Source organism: Gallinula chloropus (genome assembly GCF_964237585.1).
Source record: "Gallinula chloropus genome assembly, chromosome: 2".
NCBI classification, from domain to species: Eukaryota; Metazoa; Chordata; class Aves; order Gruiformes; family Rallidae; genus Gallinula; species Gallinula chloropus.
Window position 1 is genome coordinate 6,511,133 of NC_140086.1, and position 21,665 is coordinate 6,532,797.

General features: G+C 41.7%; 1 protein-coding gene across 1 annotated transcript in view; it reads left to right on the forward strand.

The window, feature by feature from the left end:
- Positions 1-21,665, forward strand: part of COL22A1 (collagen type XXII alpha 1 chain) — a gene marked incomplete at both ends in the record, with an annotated part of 207,127 nt that overhangs the window by 81,330 nt on the left and 104,132 nt on the right. Inside the window, 3 exons of the mRNA XM_084280247.1 lie at positions 15,235-15,288; positions 16,837-16,890; positions 18,218-18,271. Of these exons, the coding sequence (XP_084136373.1) occupies positions 15,235-15,288; positions 16,837-16,890; positions 18,218-18,271 (162 nt within the window). The remainder of the gene's footprint in view (positions 1-15,234; positions 15,289-16,836; positions 16,891-18,217; positions 18,272-21,665) is intronic.

Genomic DNA, 21,665 nt, shown 5'->3' on the forward strand with positions numbered 1-21,665 from the left:
AAAGACAGAGACTAAAACCATCCCCTTACCTGAGTATTGCTTTCCAGCTGTGTGGGTACCAAGCACCCGCCAGATCCAGCTTCTGTGTGTAGGGTAATTATGCGAGGTCTGAGGCATTGTTTAGAGGGCAAGCCATGTGCTTTTCCAGGAGGACAGCAGAGGTACTGTCCTTGCTTCTCTAGGCCATTACCTCAGTTATATCACTATGTTAAAGCCAAAATGATGCTTATATTAGAATACATATCATGCCAAGCACATCATTAGTGGTAAAACAAAAGATAATAGCAGATGTGGCTAAAAACCTAATTAATGTTGACGTGAGGTCTTGTGTGACTTTGAAAACCAGAAAATCCACTGCTGTGGCTCAAACAACAGCCCAGAATGTTCTGCCAGACCTAAATATCTCAGGCTGGTGGACTATGCTTTTTATATTTAGGAATGTACATGTGCAGATCCAATAATTGTGCACAGATACAAAAGAATAGAAAATAACAGAATGCATCTAGAGGTGCTTATGTACACTGCTCTCAGGTGGATTTCCTGGTTAGGTGTGATTCAGCTGCCACCGCTCTGTACTGGACCTTAAACTTGCACTATTGACTGTCACGTTTCAACCCTTGGAGTGCTTAATCCATGTGGCATTAGGTAATAGCCTGCTCTGTTTCTGCTCATAAATATGTGCCCCTTAACTTTGTGTTCATTTACTTGTTTTGCTCACACTTGTTGAATGCAGTGCTACACATGGTCAAATATCTAATTATATAACATGAGCACCATGAAAGACAGTATTTTGGCTTTATTCCATAGGTTATTCAGATGGATATTTGTTAGACCAGATGGCCTGGTCCTGCAAGGGTTATAACTCAAATCTTCAAACCTCTGTTGATCCAAGAGGAGTAGGTGAGGGTAGAAGGAACAGCTGTAGAGCATTTTTGAGGATGATTCAAGCAAGACGGGGTTTCGGTGACTCTTGATCAAAGTCAAGGAAATAATGTTTGACAAGGGAGGTTCTGTAGAGTATGAGGTCTGCATTCCTGGGGCACAGCCATCCACATCATGTGCCTTCCTGCCCTTCCAATGCCTTCATACAAAGTTTAACTCAGAGGCTTTCAAAAACTTAGACTCTTGTCATGCAAAGTAGAGAATATTATCCAATGGTGCTAAGCCACACTTCCAATATCCTAAAGACCAATGGCGGTGAGAAGACTCTGCAGGTGGGAAGGTGCCTGGAAAAGCAATGACTTTGGAAAGAATATGATGAAAATCAATCAAACTTCTAGTGATGTGGAGATATCAGTGGGAAATTGTTTTTCACTGTTCCTTCTGATGTAAAAGCTAAGGGGAAGAAAATTAAACTAGCTGATGGCAAGTTTAAAATGAGCAAAATGGAGTTGCTTTTCATACAGTTGGTATTGAAACTCCTCTTGCAGTTTGGTCTGGATGTTAGAATTTTGTGTGTTTGCAAAACTGTGTGAGTTCATTAAGGAGAGGTATTGTAAACATCTAGTTGGTACAAAGACATGTCTGCTTCAGGATGTCAGTGAGTCTGCAAAACCTAAGGAGTGATAGGAGATAGCAGTAGAGTAAGCTGGAGAAGTCATAAGGCCACTGCTGCAGATGGGATGGGAGCTGTGTGGACCTTTGGCATGACTGTTGGTAGCTATTCTTTGTACAACTCTTTAATATTCCTAACATGCCCGTTGCCCAGAATTAGAAGTTTCTATAGTCTGCTCAGGGCTTGGGCCCACACTTTCTGTAGCTATTGAAGAAGAGCAGGAAACACAAGAAAGGTGTCATGAAACAATTGGGTCATGTGGTCACTACTGTGATTTTCCATAGGAAATCAATCTGTTGGAGGAGAAAACCACGAGTAGCCACTTTCTTCAGAGGTGGTGGATGAAGATTTCTTTATGGTTTACACTGGGACTTCCCTCACTAATGTGCTTCCAAGAGTATCTTGAGTTCTCCCTTTGTGCTTTATCTTTTCCCTTCATGCTAATAATCACATACACAGCAATGAATATGAGAAAAATCATTACTAGATTAAGCCTATATTTTTCTAACATAGGGTTGGTTTTTTTTCATGGTAATGACTTGCTCTGATAAAAATATGGAAGGATTATAATAGGATTTCTAACTAGAATAAAACTTCTGAAGTGGCTTGGCTTATTAGAGATGCAGTAACTGTAAGACCAAGCATAGAAAAGCAGGCAGATAGTTCTGGCTCTGGGCTAGACTGCAGGAGACCCAGGCTTAAAACTTGGCTCCAACAGATTTGCTAACCTTGAGCAAAGCAGCTAGTCTTTGTTCCTGGAAAATGAAGCTGGAGAACTTCTTTCCCTCCAGGCTTTGTACGTCTTGCCTGCTAGAACCTTCAAACAAAGGCTTTGCTTCTCCTTCCCTTACTTGTCTTCCAAATTGAAGTTATTGCCACCTTTAGGGCTTCTGAAAAAGCTGTGGAAATCTACGCAGTTAGATACAGTCTATCCCTGTGCTTTCTGTCTTTGCTCTGAGGCAGCTGAATGTAAGAAAGGTCTGACCTGAAAGCCATGTAAAGTTTGTACCCCGGTGCTGTGCTCTCAGAAGGACTTAGCAAACTAGCCTGAGTGCAGTGATTCTGGGTCGGTGCTGGTTAGTAACTTGGGTCACAAGAAGATGTGTGCAGTTCTGTGTGGAAAAGGTGACACAGACATAGCTGGAGTCTGGTGCTGCATCTGATGGCAAAGGGGAGCTTTTGCTTGGGTGTTTTTAAGAGATGCAGTCTGGGACCAGAGGGCTGTGTGTATGACTTAATGGCAAGTAAGGCTTATGCTGGAACTGGCATTTTAGACACACAGAGCTGTAGTAATGTTTGGGAGTCAGGGCCCTGAGAGTCAGGGTGCAACAAGGATTGAGTGTGTCCCAAGTGAAATGGAGCTGGGAGCAATACCATGGATGGTGGGGAAGTGTCTTCAGCAGCCAGGACTTATCCCACAGCACCCCAGGAAGGGATTGTGGTGGGTCAGTGATGGTAGCCAAGTTCAGCTGAGTGTCCAGATCACCAGACTGGTCCATGGAGATGAAACAAGTCTAATTCCAAGCCAGGAAGGTTGATCTGCAATTGAGGGTCAGGATTAGCAGGGTACGTGGTCAGGCTGATGCAATATAATGTGAACAAAGGCCAAAGTCGAAAGCTTAAAAACCAGCTTCAATACAAAGGAGAGGAACAACCATCTGCACTGCTAGGAGCAGGGTGTGCTTTCTGGGTGCTTATATGGTGTAGAGCCTAAGCTTGAATGCACTGAGAATTTGTCATTATGCCTGCAACTTCCAAGTAGAACTAATTATTGCTACAGAGGATGATGTGTGTGTCCTTTTCACTGCTGCCTGGTGCAGGGAAGATGCTCCAACAAGGTTACAGACCTTCTTCAGGCTTCTGTGGTGTTCAGACATTGTCACCAAGTCCCCAAACTCTTAAATGCCATGCAGTTTACCCAGGACTAGTGAGCTGAAGGGTGACTCTGAGAGCCTCAGGAAGAGACAGGAGCCTTTGTGCATCGTCTCCTAAGTCATGCTCTTTCAGCTAGCACGTCTTGGCAGTAGCAAGGTGGGAAAACTATCTCCACGTTTAGAGATACTGCTGAGTTTGAAATCTGAAATCAAAACAAAACCCCAACCCCCCTGTAACTGGTGCTCCTTGGAGACAGCAGTTATGGAGACATTGTCTCTGTGGGGTTTGTTTCTTAGTGTTCAGATGTTCTTAGTTTATTGTAGAATAAAAAATAATGTGAGCATAGCTCAAACTGACCCAGTAATGAAAAGAGAAGATACAATATCTGCAGGATTATTTTTTTTTATTCTTATTATTTTTTGTGTTGGCAATCATCTCTCTCAGGACCAGTTCCTAGCTACTGATTTCATCTGGTTAAGGTCACTCAGCACTTAACCTCTCAGTCCAGTACTTAAACACCTGTACAATAACACCTCATCTACTGTTATGTGGCTCACTGGAATAATTCACATTTGTGATTTCTTTTCTGAATCTTCTGATTAAAAGATGAGGTGTACTGATGTTAGTAACTAACTAGCCTTACTACTCTGAGTAAGTTCTGAATCCTCTTGTGTATGCAGGCAATTTCAGTCTGCACACTGAGTATTTTTGAATCCTCTTATTGGTAGTTAAAGTACATTCTGCGCTGCTAAATAACTGTGGCTTGATGGAGGGGTTTTTTCTTAACAGTAATTAGAGGGGGTTAGATAAAGTCTGTGGTTTTCTGTGACCCAGAATAACAGATGCAGACTGTAATAAACAACTCAAAGCCAGATCACATACTAATTGTGCATCGTGACAGCTCAATTCTCAGCAGTGCAAGCACACTAGTAACTTGGGGTTTTTTCCTTACATAAACTTAGAAAACATTTCTTTCTTTTTAGCATTGGGCCCTGGCTGGCAGGTGCATTGCTGGTATATAATGACATCTACTGGCAAAGAGAAGCCTGCAGAGTCTCCAGCGTTTGTTTCTTTAGAGGATTTCTCTGCCAAGATCCACTGACAGCCCGTAAAAGAAGCACATGAGAAAGATTTGCCAACTTAGTGCTTCTTCTGATAGAAAAGCTGGGAATGAAGAAACAGATTGCTTTGATTTTGTCATTGATAACTGTTGTTCGAATGCAGGATGCTGCTGAGAGTGATGTTGCAGTAGATAGGTATGGATTAGCTGCCTGTTAGGTAGAAAATAAAAAAGCTTTCCAAGCACTCTGGAGCATATGCTCTGAAGTTGATCTTGTAGCCTAATGAATCACAGAGAGCTGGAGCATTACATGCATGAAGGAACTAGCTATCACTGGTCTATCAAAGGTATCTTAAGTGTTCCCAGCCCATCACCTCCCTGCTAAGTGTTTCCACATTTATCTGTTAAGCAGCCAGATTTTCCCTTTTGGGCTGATAAAAGCTGTTGATGGGCTGAGTTTTCTTGTTCATGGCTAAGATGCCGCAGAGCCTTGTTCATGGGGTCTCTGAAGGTGCAGGTGAGACCATAGCAGCAGGGTGTTTCATGCCTTTCTTTACTTGCACAAGTACAAACCTGGACATTTTTAATTTCCTCTTTTTTATCTCTCACCTTTTTTCTTAAGCACTACCTAGAGATTTTATGTCTCCTGAAGTCCACCAAGCTTGTTGCCTCTGGCTTTGACAGCAAGATAGTGATTCGTGTCTCAGTCCTGCTGAGTAATGAATATGTACACAGTAGCAAATTCCACATGAGGAAATTTTGGAGTTTTTCATGGTAAATACATATTTTCATGGTGAAACAGTGAGTGGACCATTGGCGGTTGTTATTTCAAGAGAGTCTAATACATTTGGTGGTGTTAGTGGGTTTGGGTTTCTGGAGGCTCAGTTTATATTTCTTTCTCCATATCATTGGCTCCATGGGGGGGATCTTGGTCTTAGCTTTTCCCTTTCTTGTATCTCAGTGTTCAAGTAAAATAGGAAGAACTACCATGGCATTTTCAACGCACTCTGAGATGAAAAAAAGACCTAGGAAGCAGCATCCCTTTATTAAAAAAATTATAAATATATGCAATATTTCGGCAAAGACTTGACCAGGCAGCCTCAGGTATGTTTGACAGCAGAGGCATATCACTGCAAAGAGCTGGTGATAAGACTTAAGGCATGATGCTGTCTCCAGTTTGGACATGACATCCAAAGAACTATGTTGCTGATTGCAGAGACCAATGAGAGTAATGATCAGCGGTTTTGCAAATTTAACCAGCAGAGAGGGACAGAAAGAAATGGGCTCTGCAAGAAGGACAAATCATGGCCTAGCTGATGTGGTTAAACTTGAGGAAAAGCTTTCTACATATTTCAGTGAGGTGCTGGAATAGATTATAATGGGTGAATGTGGAATATCTGCAGTGGTAGATGTTTAAGTGCAGATTGTCACTGAAGTTTGGAGTGTGTTGATACAGTTTTCCCCAGTCCTAATGTGCTCTTCTCATAGCTACTGAAATTTTTGAGGTGTGTGTGGAGGTCTGAAGCATCATGAGCTTCCCAGAAACAGCAAACTGAATTAACTTATTTTTCTCATGTGGCAAAATATCAACCTAGTATGTGGCAAATCATCCACAAGCCCAGACCTATTTTCTGGGTGCTGTCAATATAAGGAAGGGCATAAATGAATCAATGTCATGATATGCGACTGGATTATTTTTCTACTTCAGTAAAGAGTTCTCCTCTAGCATTTGGGAAGGTGTTTGTATAGTCTTGAGCAGTGGCAGATGCCAGGAAGGAGCATCAGCTTTTACTTCAAGACAAGTTTTTGCAGTGAAACTGTTTTGTTTATCACATTTCAAAGTGTCCAATAAATGTGTCTTTAATTGAGGACCTCTTTTGCCCAACCATGCAAACAATAAAAAATGGAATTTTAGGAACTACTGGTCCTGCTTCTGGGAATCCAGCACAATGGAGTCCAGTTTACTTCTCAGGTTATTCCTGTGTGTAGTGGGATTGTGCTACTGACTGATTCGAGTTATCTTATCTTCTGCGTTCAATCACAAATATGTCTGTAAACCATTTGACTTTCTTAATTCTCAGATTTCATTGGTTGATCTGGCAACTCTTCTAGCTTTTGAAAAAAAGTATTTCAAACACAACAGCTTCCCCCTGTACTCTCCTGTTCTGTCACCGCTGGCAGAAGCAGATACTTTCTTCAAGTAAGTACTCCATATAGGCCTATCTTGATTATAGGTCAACCAGTGAAGAGTTGCCAAAGATGTCTGACCAGCCCAGTATTTCAGAAGCTCCTTATATATAGTGAGTCAAGGTATATTATCCTAAGTATCTAGCTAATGGACAGGATCTTGGGCACCAGTTACAGATTTTAAGTCTTTAGGATGTTTTCAGGCTATTCTGAACTCTACAGTGATCTTAAGGTATAGTTGGTTACCAAATCAGTAAGCTCTGATGTATCTTCTCTCGTGCAGTGCCAGGTTTATGAGTGACCATGTGTCAAATGAACTGCTACACAGCTGTTGTTTTACCTACTTTGATGCCAAGGTGGAGCACTGGATTTCTTCAGAGAAAGATATCTCTTGATATCTGTGAAAAATGATGCACCTTCTCTCACCAGAAGAACATTCAATGACTAGGACGAAGGCTCAGAAGGACCCTTCTGGTCTCATGGTAGGGTCCATGATGTTTATGATAAGGTTTAAGTGTTCAGAAGTCCTTGAAAGACAAAGTCTCCTGGATTTCTCTTAGGGACATTTGACATCTATGCAATGCATTGAATACAGTCTTTGATAACTATCATTTAACCACCTTGTCTGCGTACTGGCCTGGTTTCCTGACAGACTAGACAAAGCTATGACTTCTACTGACCCCTGTGTATCATGTCCATCTGACATTTTCATTTATTAAATTGGAATTTAGTACAGAGACATAGCAGAGAAGATTTTCTTCTATTCTTAGAATGAACTAAAGTGAACCCCAAGTTGAGAAGAACATCTTATTTCTTGGGGAAGCAGAAGATAACGAGAGCTTTGGTGTCAAATTTGCCAAGTTATTAATAGGGTTTTAGCATCATTAAGCCTGCATCTGTGTGTTGGAGAATGGCAGTCATTTGTGCTGCCTGTCTGGTCAGCAGCTTTTTAAAAAGGAGCTGGGTGACATATATCCACTGCAAGCTCTGCTTCTCAGTTGATCTGTAAATGATGCCTAGCTCTCAATTAACCTTTGTCTTTGCTTCATCACTCAAAAAAAAAAAAGAAAGAAAACCCCCAAACTTACAATATTTTTCTAGAAATTATTTATTTGTGTAGCTGCTGGAGATGAAGTTGTGAAATCTTTCATTTCAGCCTCCTCATGTTGGTAGCTTCAGAATGGGAAAAAACTAGAAAATAAAGACATTACATCCTTCCAGGCACATATGGTCTCTTGGAAGTGTTCTCAGACATTTTAACCTGAAGACCACATTCAACTAGCAATATCTCTTCTGTTCTCCTTCTTCGCTTTTTCCATCAAACAGTGAAAATGGTTTAGTGTGTAACCATGGATCTGCAGTAGGCCACTTACCCATGATCTTCTGGTTGGGAACATCAGGTTGCCAAGTTAATGCAGACCAAAGAGCCAGGAGAGAGAGAAAGAATAAACTTATGGTTAGGGCACTGACGTATGACACAGGATATCTGGAGTGAGTTTCTATCTTCGTCCCAGACTTCATGTCTCCATGACTTCCATATGTCTTCTACTCAGTTGTACCTCTGACTCGTCACCCTCATGAGATTAAAGCAATATTACAGTTGCTGTAACTTCCTTCTCATTTCACAGGGATGCTGTGAAGTTAATTAACGAAGAATAGAGGGGTGTATTAATGGTGAAGTGGTTACACTGTGCAATTCAGTTTTGCTTCTATTTCATCTTGCCACTTCTATTACTCTTCAGCTTTTGCTATTTTGTCTCCTGCCTTGGCTATAGATCCCCTGGTTTGTGCAGCTGTCAATATTCTGGGTGTGCGATTCATGGGGTTGTGCCTGGCAGATTTTTGAAGGTCTCCCAGTGATACCTTTATTGATTTTTTTGTGACAGGGTTAGGATTTTTAATTTCATTTTCGGATAAGAGAAGTGTCACTTTTGTGCTAGGTGTACACCAGTTTGGAAGAGAAAATAAATAAAATGTACAGAATTGACCGTGGAATGATCTATCTTCTGTAGTCTTCTGTGTAAGATGAAGGAAACGTCCAGTGATTTACTTGAATTTGACAGGCAAATGAGAAACTAACCATGTGTTTTGAACTGATTTTTCCCCAACTACTTTGTTGTTTAGTTTGCTCTCATTCCCATTAACATAGGCCACAACCCAGAGTTTGAAATAAAATGTGTGATTATAGACCACAGCTGTTCTCAAGTTGAAAGAAATATTTGTAAACTTGGCAGCTGTTTGAGGAGCTGCAAGTGGAGGAAAGAAAAGCAGTTAAAAACATCACTGAGGGATTATTCCTTTATGTGCTTCTGATGTCTGTCTAGGGTCAAGTAATATTGTATTGTTCTATCTCTAGACCTTTCCATCTACCTGCAGATCCCTTCCTTCTCCATTTTCATTTCAGAGAAATTCTGCTATGAGGCTGGATATGGAAAAATTCCTGTGTTAGTTGTTCCCACTCTAAGGAAACATATAATCTAGCAATTAAGGTTACCTACTTTGCAATTTAATAATTATCTCTACTCAGCCTTATGAGGGTCTACATAAGATGTAGATACAAGTTGGTCACAAACCATACATGATGTTTGGGTGATTCTGTGGGCTAGAGACTCACTGTAACTCAAACGAGGTGAATCATTGGATAATATACAACGAACTAAACTATATGTGCATATGGTGAGCATCTAAGGGAAGGTTTAAAGAAAAAGAAAGCCAACCTTCCTGACCATAGAGGGATCACTAATCTAGAGCTGGCATGATCTAGTAAATCTACGTGACACTGGTGCACCAGAAAGAAGACATCCTTCCTCAAATATAGAAATTAAATAACTCTGCTGATGTCGACAAATTAATAAAGGAACCTATGGGTGTCTATACATCCCCAGGTAATCTCTCACCATGATGGATGATATGCTGAAGCCAAGAGGAATATCTTTATTGTTTGTCACCCCAGTATTCAGACTGCACCAGATGAGAGTTGCCTCAGCTCTGAATTTCCCCATGATGTGGGTCTGGACAAAATGTGTCCCCATGTAAGATCTGCTTTGAGACCCCCAGGAAGGACAGAAGTATTGCGTAGGCCTTGCAATATATCAGTTGTGTAGCTCAGCACACTTCCATTAATTAGTAAATACAAGCAAATTCAAAATTCTATTCTTTTTTATGAATTCTGATTTTTTTGTTGTTGTTGTTTATCGGTTTTAGCATGGCTCAATACATTTCTTAATTTGCTTGCAGAATTTATATAAATTCTTTGAGGAATTAAAGAGTTTTCAGAGTGATTTTTCTAGTGCTACATCCTCAGAGCTTGCAGTATTCAGTATTTTAGGGGCTACATAAGCCAAGCTGACATCTTTGTTAATGTACACTACCTATGCATTCCAGTTTTTGTCCAAAAAATGATCATCTGAGGAAGTAAAAGGTCACCCCATCTAAAGTGTAAAATTTCTCCAGTAAAGGGAAGCTATGTTCTGTTCACTTCTTCATCACTAGTCTCTTCTGCTTTTGTTGCTGCTTCCTATTTCCTTGGTACTTGTTATCTTCCTATTCTAGTTGAGATGTTTCTCCAGAAAGAGAGAGATCCAGGCCTGGAGGTTGGTGTCCCTGCCTGTGGCAGGGGGGTTGGAGCTCTATGATCCTTGGGGTCCCTTCCAACCCATGCCATTCTATGAGTCTATGATTCTATGAAAGGGACAACCTTCAAAGCTCAGGTACCCATAAAGTAGATGGGTAGAAACACGTGTCATAAACTAATAGATATAGCATACATGTCACCATCAGATTCTCATTGTGTCGAAGCTGGGAATACAGCCAGCCTGTGGTTTATAGTAATATTTTTATTCCTTTCAGTGGCACAACCAGGATTGACCGTGGTGCAAGGAATGCCATAAGCATTTCTTCCCCGAGGCTTGATGCCAACTGCCAAAGCCCAGCACACTTGCGGTACCTGGGTTCTGCACTTGCGGTAAATGGGTTCTTCACTTGCGGCGCCTGTGTGCTTGGCAGTTATTTCCCTAGCTGTGCTCTCTGCCTCTGCTATTTTTTTTTTTTATTTATTTACACACTGCTTGCAATTTTAAATTGAGCTTTGGAGCGTGGCGACTGTCGGTTAATATTTATTCACACAGCATCCAGCGGAGTGACCCAAGCAAGGAACAAATGAGGCGTTGCCGTAATTCAAGTAAATAATTGTAGACTAACTACTAAAAAGTAAAAAATGACATTAGTAGAAATATGTAGCTTCCTGTGTGCTACATAACCTCTGTATACTCCCAGTCTGTGCCAGTATATGACTTCAGTGCTTGCGGTACGTGCCTGCCCTCTCTTGCTCGGCAGTATCTGCTTCCCCGTGACTGACTGCACTTCACAGCCATATTGCAAGAAAAGTCCTCTGGTTGCTTTAGACCAGATGGCAGCTTGCCAAATCTAGGCTCTTTTGACAAATATTTTGTCAACAGTGAGCTAATGAATGTGTTTATTCTCTCGCTAACTTCAGTGGAAATGTTCAATTAAAGGCGACTGGCTGTGTAGCACAGAGGAGGAAGCCAACCATAGGTGGTTGGCTTTCCAGAGAGGAAGAAAAGGACAGCATGCCCATGAGACTGAAAAGGGGACAGCACTCAAGAAAATCTTTTGCCTTCCTTTTGAGTCTAATTGTTGGAGCCGTAACCTCCCCAGCAAGGACTCCTCTTGAGTAATGTCATTTCAGGCCTCTGTGATTTTTTCTTTGGCCAATTTTGTCATTCTATAATTGCAACTTTCCCTGGCTTTAGAAGGTTTTTTCCAGGATAGATATGATGGAAGAGCCTCTCAATCTACAAGCACTGAGAGAGGTGAGCTCCTCTAGTAACCCAACTAACATAATTGGAAGGGTTGAGGGATTGGAGAGGCATGAGACATGGACCACTTGATGGATAAGGAACTGGCTGGATGGTTGCACTCAAAGAGTTGTGGTCACTGGCTCAATGTCTGTATGGAGATCCGTGACAAGTGGTGTTCCTCAGTGGTCAGTACCAGGACAGGCACTCTTCAACATCTTTGTTGGTGACAGGGACAGTGGAATCAAGTGCACCCTCAGCAAGTCTGCTGATAATACCAAGTTACGTGTGTGTGGTGAGGTCGACATGCTGGAGGAAAGGGATGCCATCCAGAGGGACCCTGACAGGCTCATGTGAACTGCATGAAGGTCAACAAGGCCAAGTGCAAGGTCTTGCATGTGGGTCATGGCAATCCTAAGCACTACAGTCTGGGTGGATAATGGATTGAAAACAGCCCTGAGGAGAAGGACTTGGGGGTGCTAATAGATGAAAAGCTCAACATGAGTGTGCCATGTGTGCTAGCATCTCAAAAGGTGAATGGTGTCCTGTGCTGCATCAAGACCAGCATGGCCAGCAGATTGAGGGAGGTGATTCTGCCCCTCTACTCCACTCTCGTGAGACCCCACTTGGAGTACTGTGTCCAGCTCTGGGGTCAAGTACAGGAAAGACGCAGACCTGTTGTAGCAAGTCTAGAGGAGGGCCATGAAGATGTTTAGGGAGCTTGAGCACCTCTCCTGTGAAGACAGGCTGTGAGAGTTGGGTTTGTTCAGTCTGGAGAGGAGAAGGCTTCAGGAAGATGTAATTGTGGTGTACCAATACTTAAAGGGATCCTACAGGAAAGTGGGAGAGGAGTTCACCAGGGAGTGTAATGATAGGATAAGAGGGAGTGGCTTCAAACTGAAGGGTGGGTATAGACGAGATATTAGGAAGAAAGTCTTTACTATGAGGGTATTAAGGCACTGGAACTGATTGCCCAGATAGTTTGTTGGAAGCTCCCTTCCAACCTAAACCATTCTATGATTCTATGAAACAATTTTTGGGTACACCAGTGCTTCCCTAGGTCTGGGCAGCATGTTGAGCACAAGGCTTGAGTTTTTACCTGATTAAAAGATCTGGTGGACAAGCAAAAAGAAAAAGTGATTGTTCTGCCATGCAGTTCATGAAGTTGAGTAATTAAAAAATAAATTTAAAAAAGAAAAAAAAAGTTACTTAGCAAAGTAAATTGCTCTGGCAACAGGCAACAGGACTGTTCCAGTTAGCTGCAGTCTCAATCCAGGTTTTGGCAGCTGGCTGTGAGTTGAGGGTGCAAGCTTTAGTTGCTTTACCATCAGTGCGTGTCACAGCTACTTTGGCACTATTTAAGCACAATAGCACCAAGGCTTTTCTGCTTCCTGTTCTCTTCTGCCACTCAGTCCGGTAGGTTATACAGTTCACTTTGTGATCATGAGCATTTTGACATAGACAACATGAGCATTTCTTGTGCTTCTTTAAGGTTCTTACATGTGGTGAACCTACCCTTAGCCGGACATGGTTTTCTGTTTAGTGAGGGATACAAAGCATGGTTAATGAGGAATCAGTGGAAGAAACAGGAGCAGGACCCCTTTCCATTCTGTAACTTGGTGGGGTTCAGTGGTGGTTCCCCAGGAGATATTAAACCTGTCTCTAGAGCCTAGGTTGCTTCTGTGAAGTTTTCTTCTTGAGGAGGAACTGGTAGAGCTCATGGATACTCAAAGATTTCCACTGCAAGTTGGTAAAATTCTTTAGCTTTATTTCCAGTAAAGGGTCAGCACTGTTCTGGGCTGTCTGCTGTATGGCAGTGCTGGGCTTTGCTGGTTCTCATGTACCTGATCACGGTGCAACCTCTCCCCTACTTGGTGATTCAGTGGGTGGCAGTTTGGTTTGGCCATGGCTAATAAGAAAATGTGAAGGGAAAAGCCCCCTTTTTCTTCCTGGGATGGTGTTGCTTTAGGAGGCAAGATTTTGCATCTGTGAAAAGGTCTAATCTTATTGTTGAAGGTGTTCAGTTGGATAAACCCAGATCAAGTTGATCTGAAATCACTGCTGATGATGCTTTGAGTGGGAGGTTGGACTCAAAACCTTACAAGCTCCTGTCCAGCATGAATTGCTCTGTGAGCACCATGAGTCAAACTTATTGACTGATCGTAGGATTAATTTGTTCAGCTGTGCCAAGGAGTTGCTATGTCATGGAGGAAAAAAAAAAGAGAGAGAATAAGCTAATTAACTGTATTCCTTTACTTTGCATAGAAAGGACACAAATTGTTCTCCTACCTATTCTTCACACTTTGCCATGGAACAGCAGTTCCTTCAAGTTATATTGACCTCTTAGAGCAAATGATTTCCTTAAAAAATCACATTTGCTATTTGATGGGTTTTCTATCTCATTAGGGAGCCATTCAAATACGGCAGATCTGATTTTTACCATTAGCTGCATTGCAAATTCTGGACAGAGTGCTTCATGAAGGTTCAGTTAGCAAGAAATGTGATTATAAAAGTATCTAATGACTTTAATTTGCATACACAGCACAGATACTTTCCAGATACTATATTTTATTAACCTTTAAGTGCAGAATACACCCATGAATAAATAAGGCCGGATTTTATCACTCTGTCTGACATTGACTGGAACCTTGCCCCAGGAATACACCCATCTAAGTCTGCTAGAAGTCACACATAAGACTGACTGTGGCAGAATTTGGCTCAACATTATCTGCAGGAGTTGGTGCTCCTTATTTATACGCAGGCAACTTGGAAATACATGCATCAACTGCTTAGCCACTTTAATGCTCTTTCAACGTGATTATTCTATGTTACTGGGTTTTTACAAAAGGAGACAGGGAAAAGCTCACAGTTGCTTAGCTCGCTTTGTGGCATGTCATTTACCAGCAGTGTGAGTGGTTTTACGTCCCTCATATGGGTATCTGCTGTTTCAGGTAGCAGAGGCACTGTCCATTGAAGGATTCATGTTGACATGTCTTGTAAAATCCAGCAGTGCTGGAACCTGTTGCCATGAGTGGGAGCATGAACAGAGACAGATGTAGGCAGGCTGCTGGATCGCAACCAGTACCCCATGACAGTGGGCATAATCCTGCTCCATTCAGAGTTCTGGCTGAAGCCTGCTCTGAATCCTTAATGAAGCTACTTGTTGACTATGAGAAGTAGCTGTTGATAAGGTCTAAATGGAGTGACTTCCAAGGTTACATTTTGGCCTCATGTGAGCAGGGAAAGGGGGGGGAAAAAATGCCACATTTGGGTTTTTTTCAAAAAAATTTCCATGCCATTGGAAATTTGGCATGGCTGTAAGTTGACCAAATTTTGAGTGCCTGTGCACTGAACTGTGGCAATGTGAGAGTTGCTCAGTGAAATGTTTTTGTGCTTCAAGTACTTCTATTTAACAAGGACACAACTCTACTCTTGTTCTTGGAAAGAGACTATTTCTGTGTGGTATTTACAAGAAAGAAGGGAGGCAGGGATCAGTCAGAAGAAGACACTTGACTAGAAAATTGAAAGTGAACCTGTTCAAACATGGGCAAGTTAGAGGTGACTGAGAACAACATCTTTACAGCAAGACAGAGAAGTTGGTCTCACTCTCAACAGGCAGTAGCTGATGACTCTTTAGAGATTATATTTGTTTATTTTTAACTGTGTCATCTAAAATCCACAAATATACTGCAGAATATTTTGGTGTTTCATCTGAAGCATCTTTTCCATTGGTGTTCTAGGGTGAAGAAGGTTCCCCCGGCTTTCCTGGACTGAAAGGGGATAAAGGAGAAAAAGTAAGTCTGGGTCATGATTAATTATACTGTGTAAAGTTAAGTTTAAGCTATTGCAAAAGGCTAATGAAAACAGGCCCTCTTCTATGTCTTTCATTTTACCTCTGTGTTTTCTAATTTTGTGTTAACAAGGTACTGTTGTACTATTTTTCAGCAAAGTGCAACTTAAAAATCTTTAAACCCATTGACTATGCTCAGCCACATTGACAAATGTGTGGACATCGCAAGGGCATAAACTTTGTCTAAACTTTGTTAAATTCTAAAACAGAGTAGAAGAGTGAAGCAGGGCAGGAGCTCAGTGCTCATGCCTCCACATACAGCAACACTAGTTTTTCTTCAATATGAGACATCAAAGGCTAAAGATTATCGTGGCCGTTCTTGCACCAAACATAAATGACTTTTGGACTGTATCTCAGACTTTAGCTGCTTACGGTGTCATCATCGTTAGAAGAGAATAATTATAATGCCCTGCACTGAGCTCACTCTACCAACTAGTGCTTACTTTGGACATATTTGTCGGGCATGCCTTAAACAACATTTACAGGAGGAATTTTAGGAATTTAAACTTCTCCTGCCTCTTGTAAAACAGCAAATGTTTAGGATTTCAAGGCAAGATCCCCCTCTAGCAATTCATGACAAACTAGCTCAGTTTAATCAGAGCCCAGAGTGACATTTTTCAATGCCCATGTTTGTTTCTCATTTGAGCTTTTATCTTTACAATACACTTTATTAAAAACCCTGCTGCAGTGCCTATAAGTAAAAACAACAAGACAGTTCCTCACTGGGTACACTGGCTTGCCTGTTGTGCCTGTTTCCTTTACATTGTCTGTTTGTTCTTTAAATTGCCATCTGTAGGCAGCAAGATTTGCCTTTTCCCCACATTTGCTGCACCCCAAGTTAGCTGTGGTGCTATCAGCCTCAACAAATCCCGTTCACCCTCATGCATGGGAAGATTTAAAAAGTGGTGTCTGGTTTTCTGTTCCTCTGTTTTCTATGACTTTGCGTCCTCACAGGTTTGAGACTCAACTTTCTGATGGCCAGGGCAGTTCCTGAGGGCTGTTTGAATTTTTCAGTACTATTTCTCTGTTTGCTTTTAGGCTCATTACTTATGTGCATTGTAGCTGTGCTTCTGAGCTTTGGGATGGATGCTTTACAAGAATGGAATTAAAAAAGAAAATAAATTAAAAAATAAATGAGTGTTTCGTGACTAAAAAGCAGATTTTTGAGACAGTGGAATGGTGGACAAAGAGGCCGAGGGGAGATGATGTTAAGATGACTCAATGGTTATGTCTAATTAACTACACAGCTTTTATATTAATTTATTCTTAAATGAGTTAAGTGGCCAAGAGTGCCTAGTTTCTCATTAACAGCTCATCAATTGGCCATAGTATGTTAATGTCAGCAGCAGCTTCACCAGAGACTGTAAATAACAAATGTTTGCATTGAAATCTTTCTCCTCATTCCATATTCTTGCCTTGATATGTCACTCATGTCCTTGCATTTGCAACGGGTGTTAGTTTTGTGCTGATGATAATGCTGTTGTTGTTACAGGGGTCCCTGGGCTCACCTGGTCCCCCGGGGAAGGATGGAGCAAAAGGAGAAGCCGTAAGCCTTTTTGTTCCTCCCATGTAATCCTTGCCTTTCAGTGCAAGGCAGGCAGTGGAAATCAATCTGTATTGAGTGGAACATGTCTTGGGGATTTGTATGGCCATTTTAGGAGCAGCAGAAACAAATGGCAGGAGGTTAATAGGCCCAGCACTCTCCCTCTCACGTTTGCAGCGATGGCAGGTGTCGTATGGATTAGCTATCCTGAGAGGCTCCCAGGACTGCTCTGTTAATGTTCATTAGGATGGGAAAGAGGGCAGTTGTGACAGCCTGTGGTTTGGGACCCGCTGCTGAGGCTGTGTTGGTTAATAACTGCTGCTGTGGAGCTTGGACATTTGTTTTAAATTTGGGAAAGAGTCATTGGCTAGTGGAGGAGGCAGGGGATGCAGGGGAGCATCTTGTGCTTCTGCAATGGACAGGGCTGAGAGAAAACAGTGTCTTGATCACAGAAACAAGGATCTGAACTCTCGTGCACCGCTAAAGGGTAAGAGCAAAGGAGGAGTTGCAGGTTTAGCTCAAAGAAGGATGAAACATACCAAATATTGCCTTTAAAAGGTCTATAGTTGAGGCATAAAACCACAAACACATTTTCCAGCATCTTATGCAAACATGGTTTAGAGCTTTCCTTCCTTTCCTCACCATCCCTTTGAATTATCCTCATCCCAATGGTGGACGTTGGTCGTCACATTCACTGTCCCTTTGTGACAGATATTTGGTGACAACTCAAGGAACTTGGGGAAATGACTCTGTAAGGCCAAGCATACACCAAAGCAGTGGTAGGCAGCAGGCAAGCTTTTGGTGTCACATCCTGTTTCTGTTTTGTGCCACACAGACTCACTTTGGAAAAAACTAGATAATTTTCTCACATAGTTTCCAGACCTGATGCAACTTCATCACATCCCACATTGCATAGTCTGAGATCAGACAAGGACATACTTGGACTTTCAGAATTTCTTCTAGGATAGAAGTTAATCTTTGGTTTGTCGCACTAAAGACTTTATTCAAGAATAATTGCATTACATTATCTCCAGGGAACCCATGTTTGTAGTTCATGCAAACTGATCACAACTGAGTGAACTCATTACTTGCTATTTAGGTGGTTTGTTGGAAAAGCAGATGAATAGCTGCTTCAGCTTTCAGTTTGTCTCTTTCTGCTTTTATTTTTGCAAAGAAAGCACACCACACACTTTTATATCTCTGGATAGTGGTACTGAGGACTGTATATAGAGCTTCTATTCGTAGAGCTGTGTGTAATGGCTCTTTTGAGCCATACTAACCTTTATATTTCAAAGATTAGCATTTCCACTGATAGTGTTGCTCTTCACAGGGTGAACCAGGAGAGCCAGGAGCATTCGGACTACCTGGGCCAGCAGGTCCAAAGGTGAGCTTTTAATTTCTTTACATGGACAGGTCTATTTTTTTCACTAACTTTTTGTATGTCTGGACTCCTTGAGCTGCTTTTGGTTTATGACTTTTTGTATTCTCAGTGGTGAACAAAGAAACTCAAAATGCTTATTTTCATCCAGGGGTCTGCTATGTTATCAGCAATTAGGCAAGGTATGTAAAAAGAAGAAATACTTTCTGTTCAATCAACAGCATAAAATGAGAAGGTGAAGAAAGAAGAATATGTCTTGGGGCACATAAGTCTTGCTTCATGTCTTCAGTAGGTCTTCTCAACTCTCAGAAAGATGCAGGCAAGAATTATTAGCCCTATTCTATAGAAAAAAAAAAATCATGGAGACATCCTAGCCTGGGTGTTTTTACCTATTTTGTGAGCATTGGATTTGCACCAATAGCCAGTGGTAAAGCGATACAGGCCTCGAGCTCATGCTTATATCACTGGATTTGCTTCAAACAAGGTACTTCTGAATGGGGATCTGGTGAGGCTTTGCTGAGTGCCAGAAAGGAGCTAAATTTTGAAGCCCTTCTCATGAGCAATTCTTTAACCTCCTTTCAAATAGGTCTCCTTGACTTGGTTATTGAGAGGATAACTACCCACACAGTGTTTTCAGTCTTGCTATAAAGCAAGAAGACGGTGCACTAGATTTTTTCAGAAGTGTGTTTTCAGGGGCATCATGCTCAACAACTTTATCTCAGCCTACTAAAGGTGCTGCAAGGGCAACATTTATTGCCCAAATGTACTTCACACGGTTCTGTTCCTGCTTTCCAAAACCAAAGACCATCACATCTTTTTTGAAGAGCCATATATGGTCATCTAAACCTCCCACTGGGTTCACTGATGCCTTTGTCCTCAGCCAGGATTAAAGTACCTAAAGACTTTTCCAAACATAGTCCTGATTGTCACTTGTCTGTGTTTGAGAGGACTTCATGAAGCAGTCCATTTCTATAGTTCCTTCTAGGTTCCCCAACTATGGAAAGGTGCTTTCTTTCCAAAATGTCTTTTTCTTTTGCCCACAGAGGAAAATGTTGATCTTTTAGGATCCTGAAGTCTCATCAGGAGGACATCAAAACTAACAGTGTATTTGTGGATTAGTGGAAATACTTGGCAGCCATCCCTCTGGTCTCAGTGGGAGCAATATTGTCTTCAGCAATACGAAGGGGCTGACTGTGGAAGCTGAATGGAAGTGTGCTCAGCTGGGGATAAATGACAGCTGAAAAACAGGGCTGGGCTGGATGAAGGCACTGGGTATTATTTTGTCCTTCAGTGGGATTTGGTCAGTTTGGGGTCAGCTGTCTTAGCTGTGCCCCATCCCGGTTCCTTGTACACACCCATCCTACTGGCTGGTGGGGTGGTGAGAGTAGCAGAAGGGGCCTTGACTGTGTAAGCACTGCTCAGCAATAACAAAAATACCCCTGTGTTATCAACACTGTTTTCAGCACAAATGCAAAACATAGTCCCATCCTAGCTAATATCAAGAAAACTAAATCTAACCCAGTCAAAATCAGCACAGGAGGGGTAGGGGGAAAGTATTTTTAAGATTTGGCTTTATTTCTTATTATTCTGCTCTCATTTGATTGGTAATAAATTAAATTGATTTTATTGATCTGAGTCTGTTTTGCCCATTATGGTAATTGTTGGATGATCTCTCCCTGTCCTTCTCTTGACTCACAAGCCTTTTATTGTATTTTTTCTCCCCAGTCCAGCTGAGGAGGGGCGTAATAAAGTAGCTTTGGTGGGCCCCTGGTGTCCAGCCAAAATCAACCCACCACAGTTGTATACATTGCATATTTTCTATCTGTCCTGCATGGTTTCCATTGTGGAATTGCAACCCAGTAAACTATACAATGCTCCTTGTTGTATGAAGTTCTTCACCCTTGCTTTGCAAAACTTTTACAAACCAGGCTATAAGGGCTTGATCCTGGATAGTTTTTCATATGTCCTGTCAGGATCATCAGGCACATAAGTAACCAATTGATGCTGAATAGAAAATCAGCACTATGGGCTGGTCAGAGTAGGTGATGTACCTAAAGACATCTGACTTGGCAATGCCAAGTGCTCCCAGGGAAGAGGTGAGCTTGGCTAAGCCCAGCTACAGTAACTAAATATAAAATGATTGTGTGCTTTCACAGTGACTTTTATTTACTTCAATGGATGCACTGGCTATATGCAGTGTCCTTGAGCTGGATTCTGCCCTGAGCTATTTTAAGAAGCAATCCTTACTTTCCTGACGGGGCTTTAAAATCTAAAATATGAATCTACGCTACATTTACTCCTTGGTGTAAAGCCCAACCACGTTGCTGGTGTGGAATGGGGTGTGTAGAGATGGGTGGAGGTAAAGCAATAGAGAAAATCGTATCTCTGATTAGTGTTGTAAAGATTTTCATTTTTGCCAGATCACTTATTTTTATTTAAAATCATCAGCATCAGTACAGTGACTGTGAGCTCTACCCCAGGGTCCATGGAGAGCTACCTTGCAGTTTGGGATGTGGTCCTTCCAGCTCAATCCATCATTATTTGCATTGAGCCAGGCAAGCACAGTGTACACTGAGAGCTGTACATGCACACCAGGAAATTCAGCCCCTTGTTTATCTGCAGGATGTTCATGTTTTTCCTCAGTGGGAATTGCCACCACTTTCTTTTAAGGAGGTGCCTTGCAGCTTTTTATGGATCTTATTAATTGTGTGAAACTTCCAGTAGCACAGGTAGTGGTCGTGCAGATTTCTGATAATAGAACTTCAATCCACAGAGGTGATGATAAACCCATTAGGCATGTATGAGTTACAGGAATAAAGTGTCCTTGGTATGTCATCTCCACTTTAGCTGCTCACTGAAGTCTCCAGGGAAGATTGTTTCTAGCTCTGTGTCTTCATCATAAAAATGTGGGTGGGTTTTGGTGGGGTTTTTTTTAGATTTTTTTCTTCAGACTTGGTGGCTAAAGTTGATTGATCACCAGGGAGGATGTATGATCATGCTGGCTACAAGCAGGTGGAAGAAAAAAAAGAGCTCTCCAAGTCAACCTTGTGCTAATCAGTGTTGGAACTTCTGGCTGTAGAAAATAAGAGTAAGGCCTAAGAGAACAAGAAATATCCACAGGTCAGTGGAGAAGACTCCCACATGTGGGACCTGGCAGGGTAATTTAAATGGATTTAGTGTCCCTGGAGAAAAAAGACCATAGCTCAGGTCCCTCACTATGATACTATAGCAGTGAAACAAAGCTTGAATTTTTGAGACCGTGCCCTTTAGCCTGTAAAATCCTACAGCAAATAGTCAACCTTTTCATTCTTCTTTTTTTTCCTGTACTTTTAATAAAATGTTAAAGAGATTTTTTTGTGGTTGTCATTGCCGTGGCACTGACACAGCTGAACTGACAGTT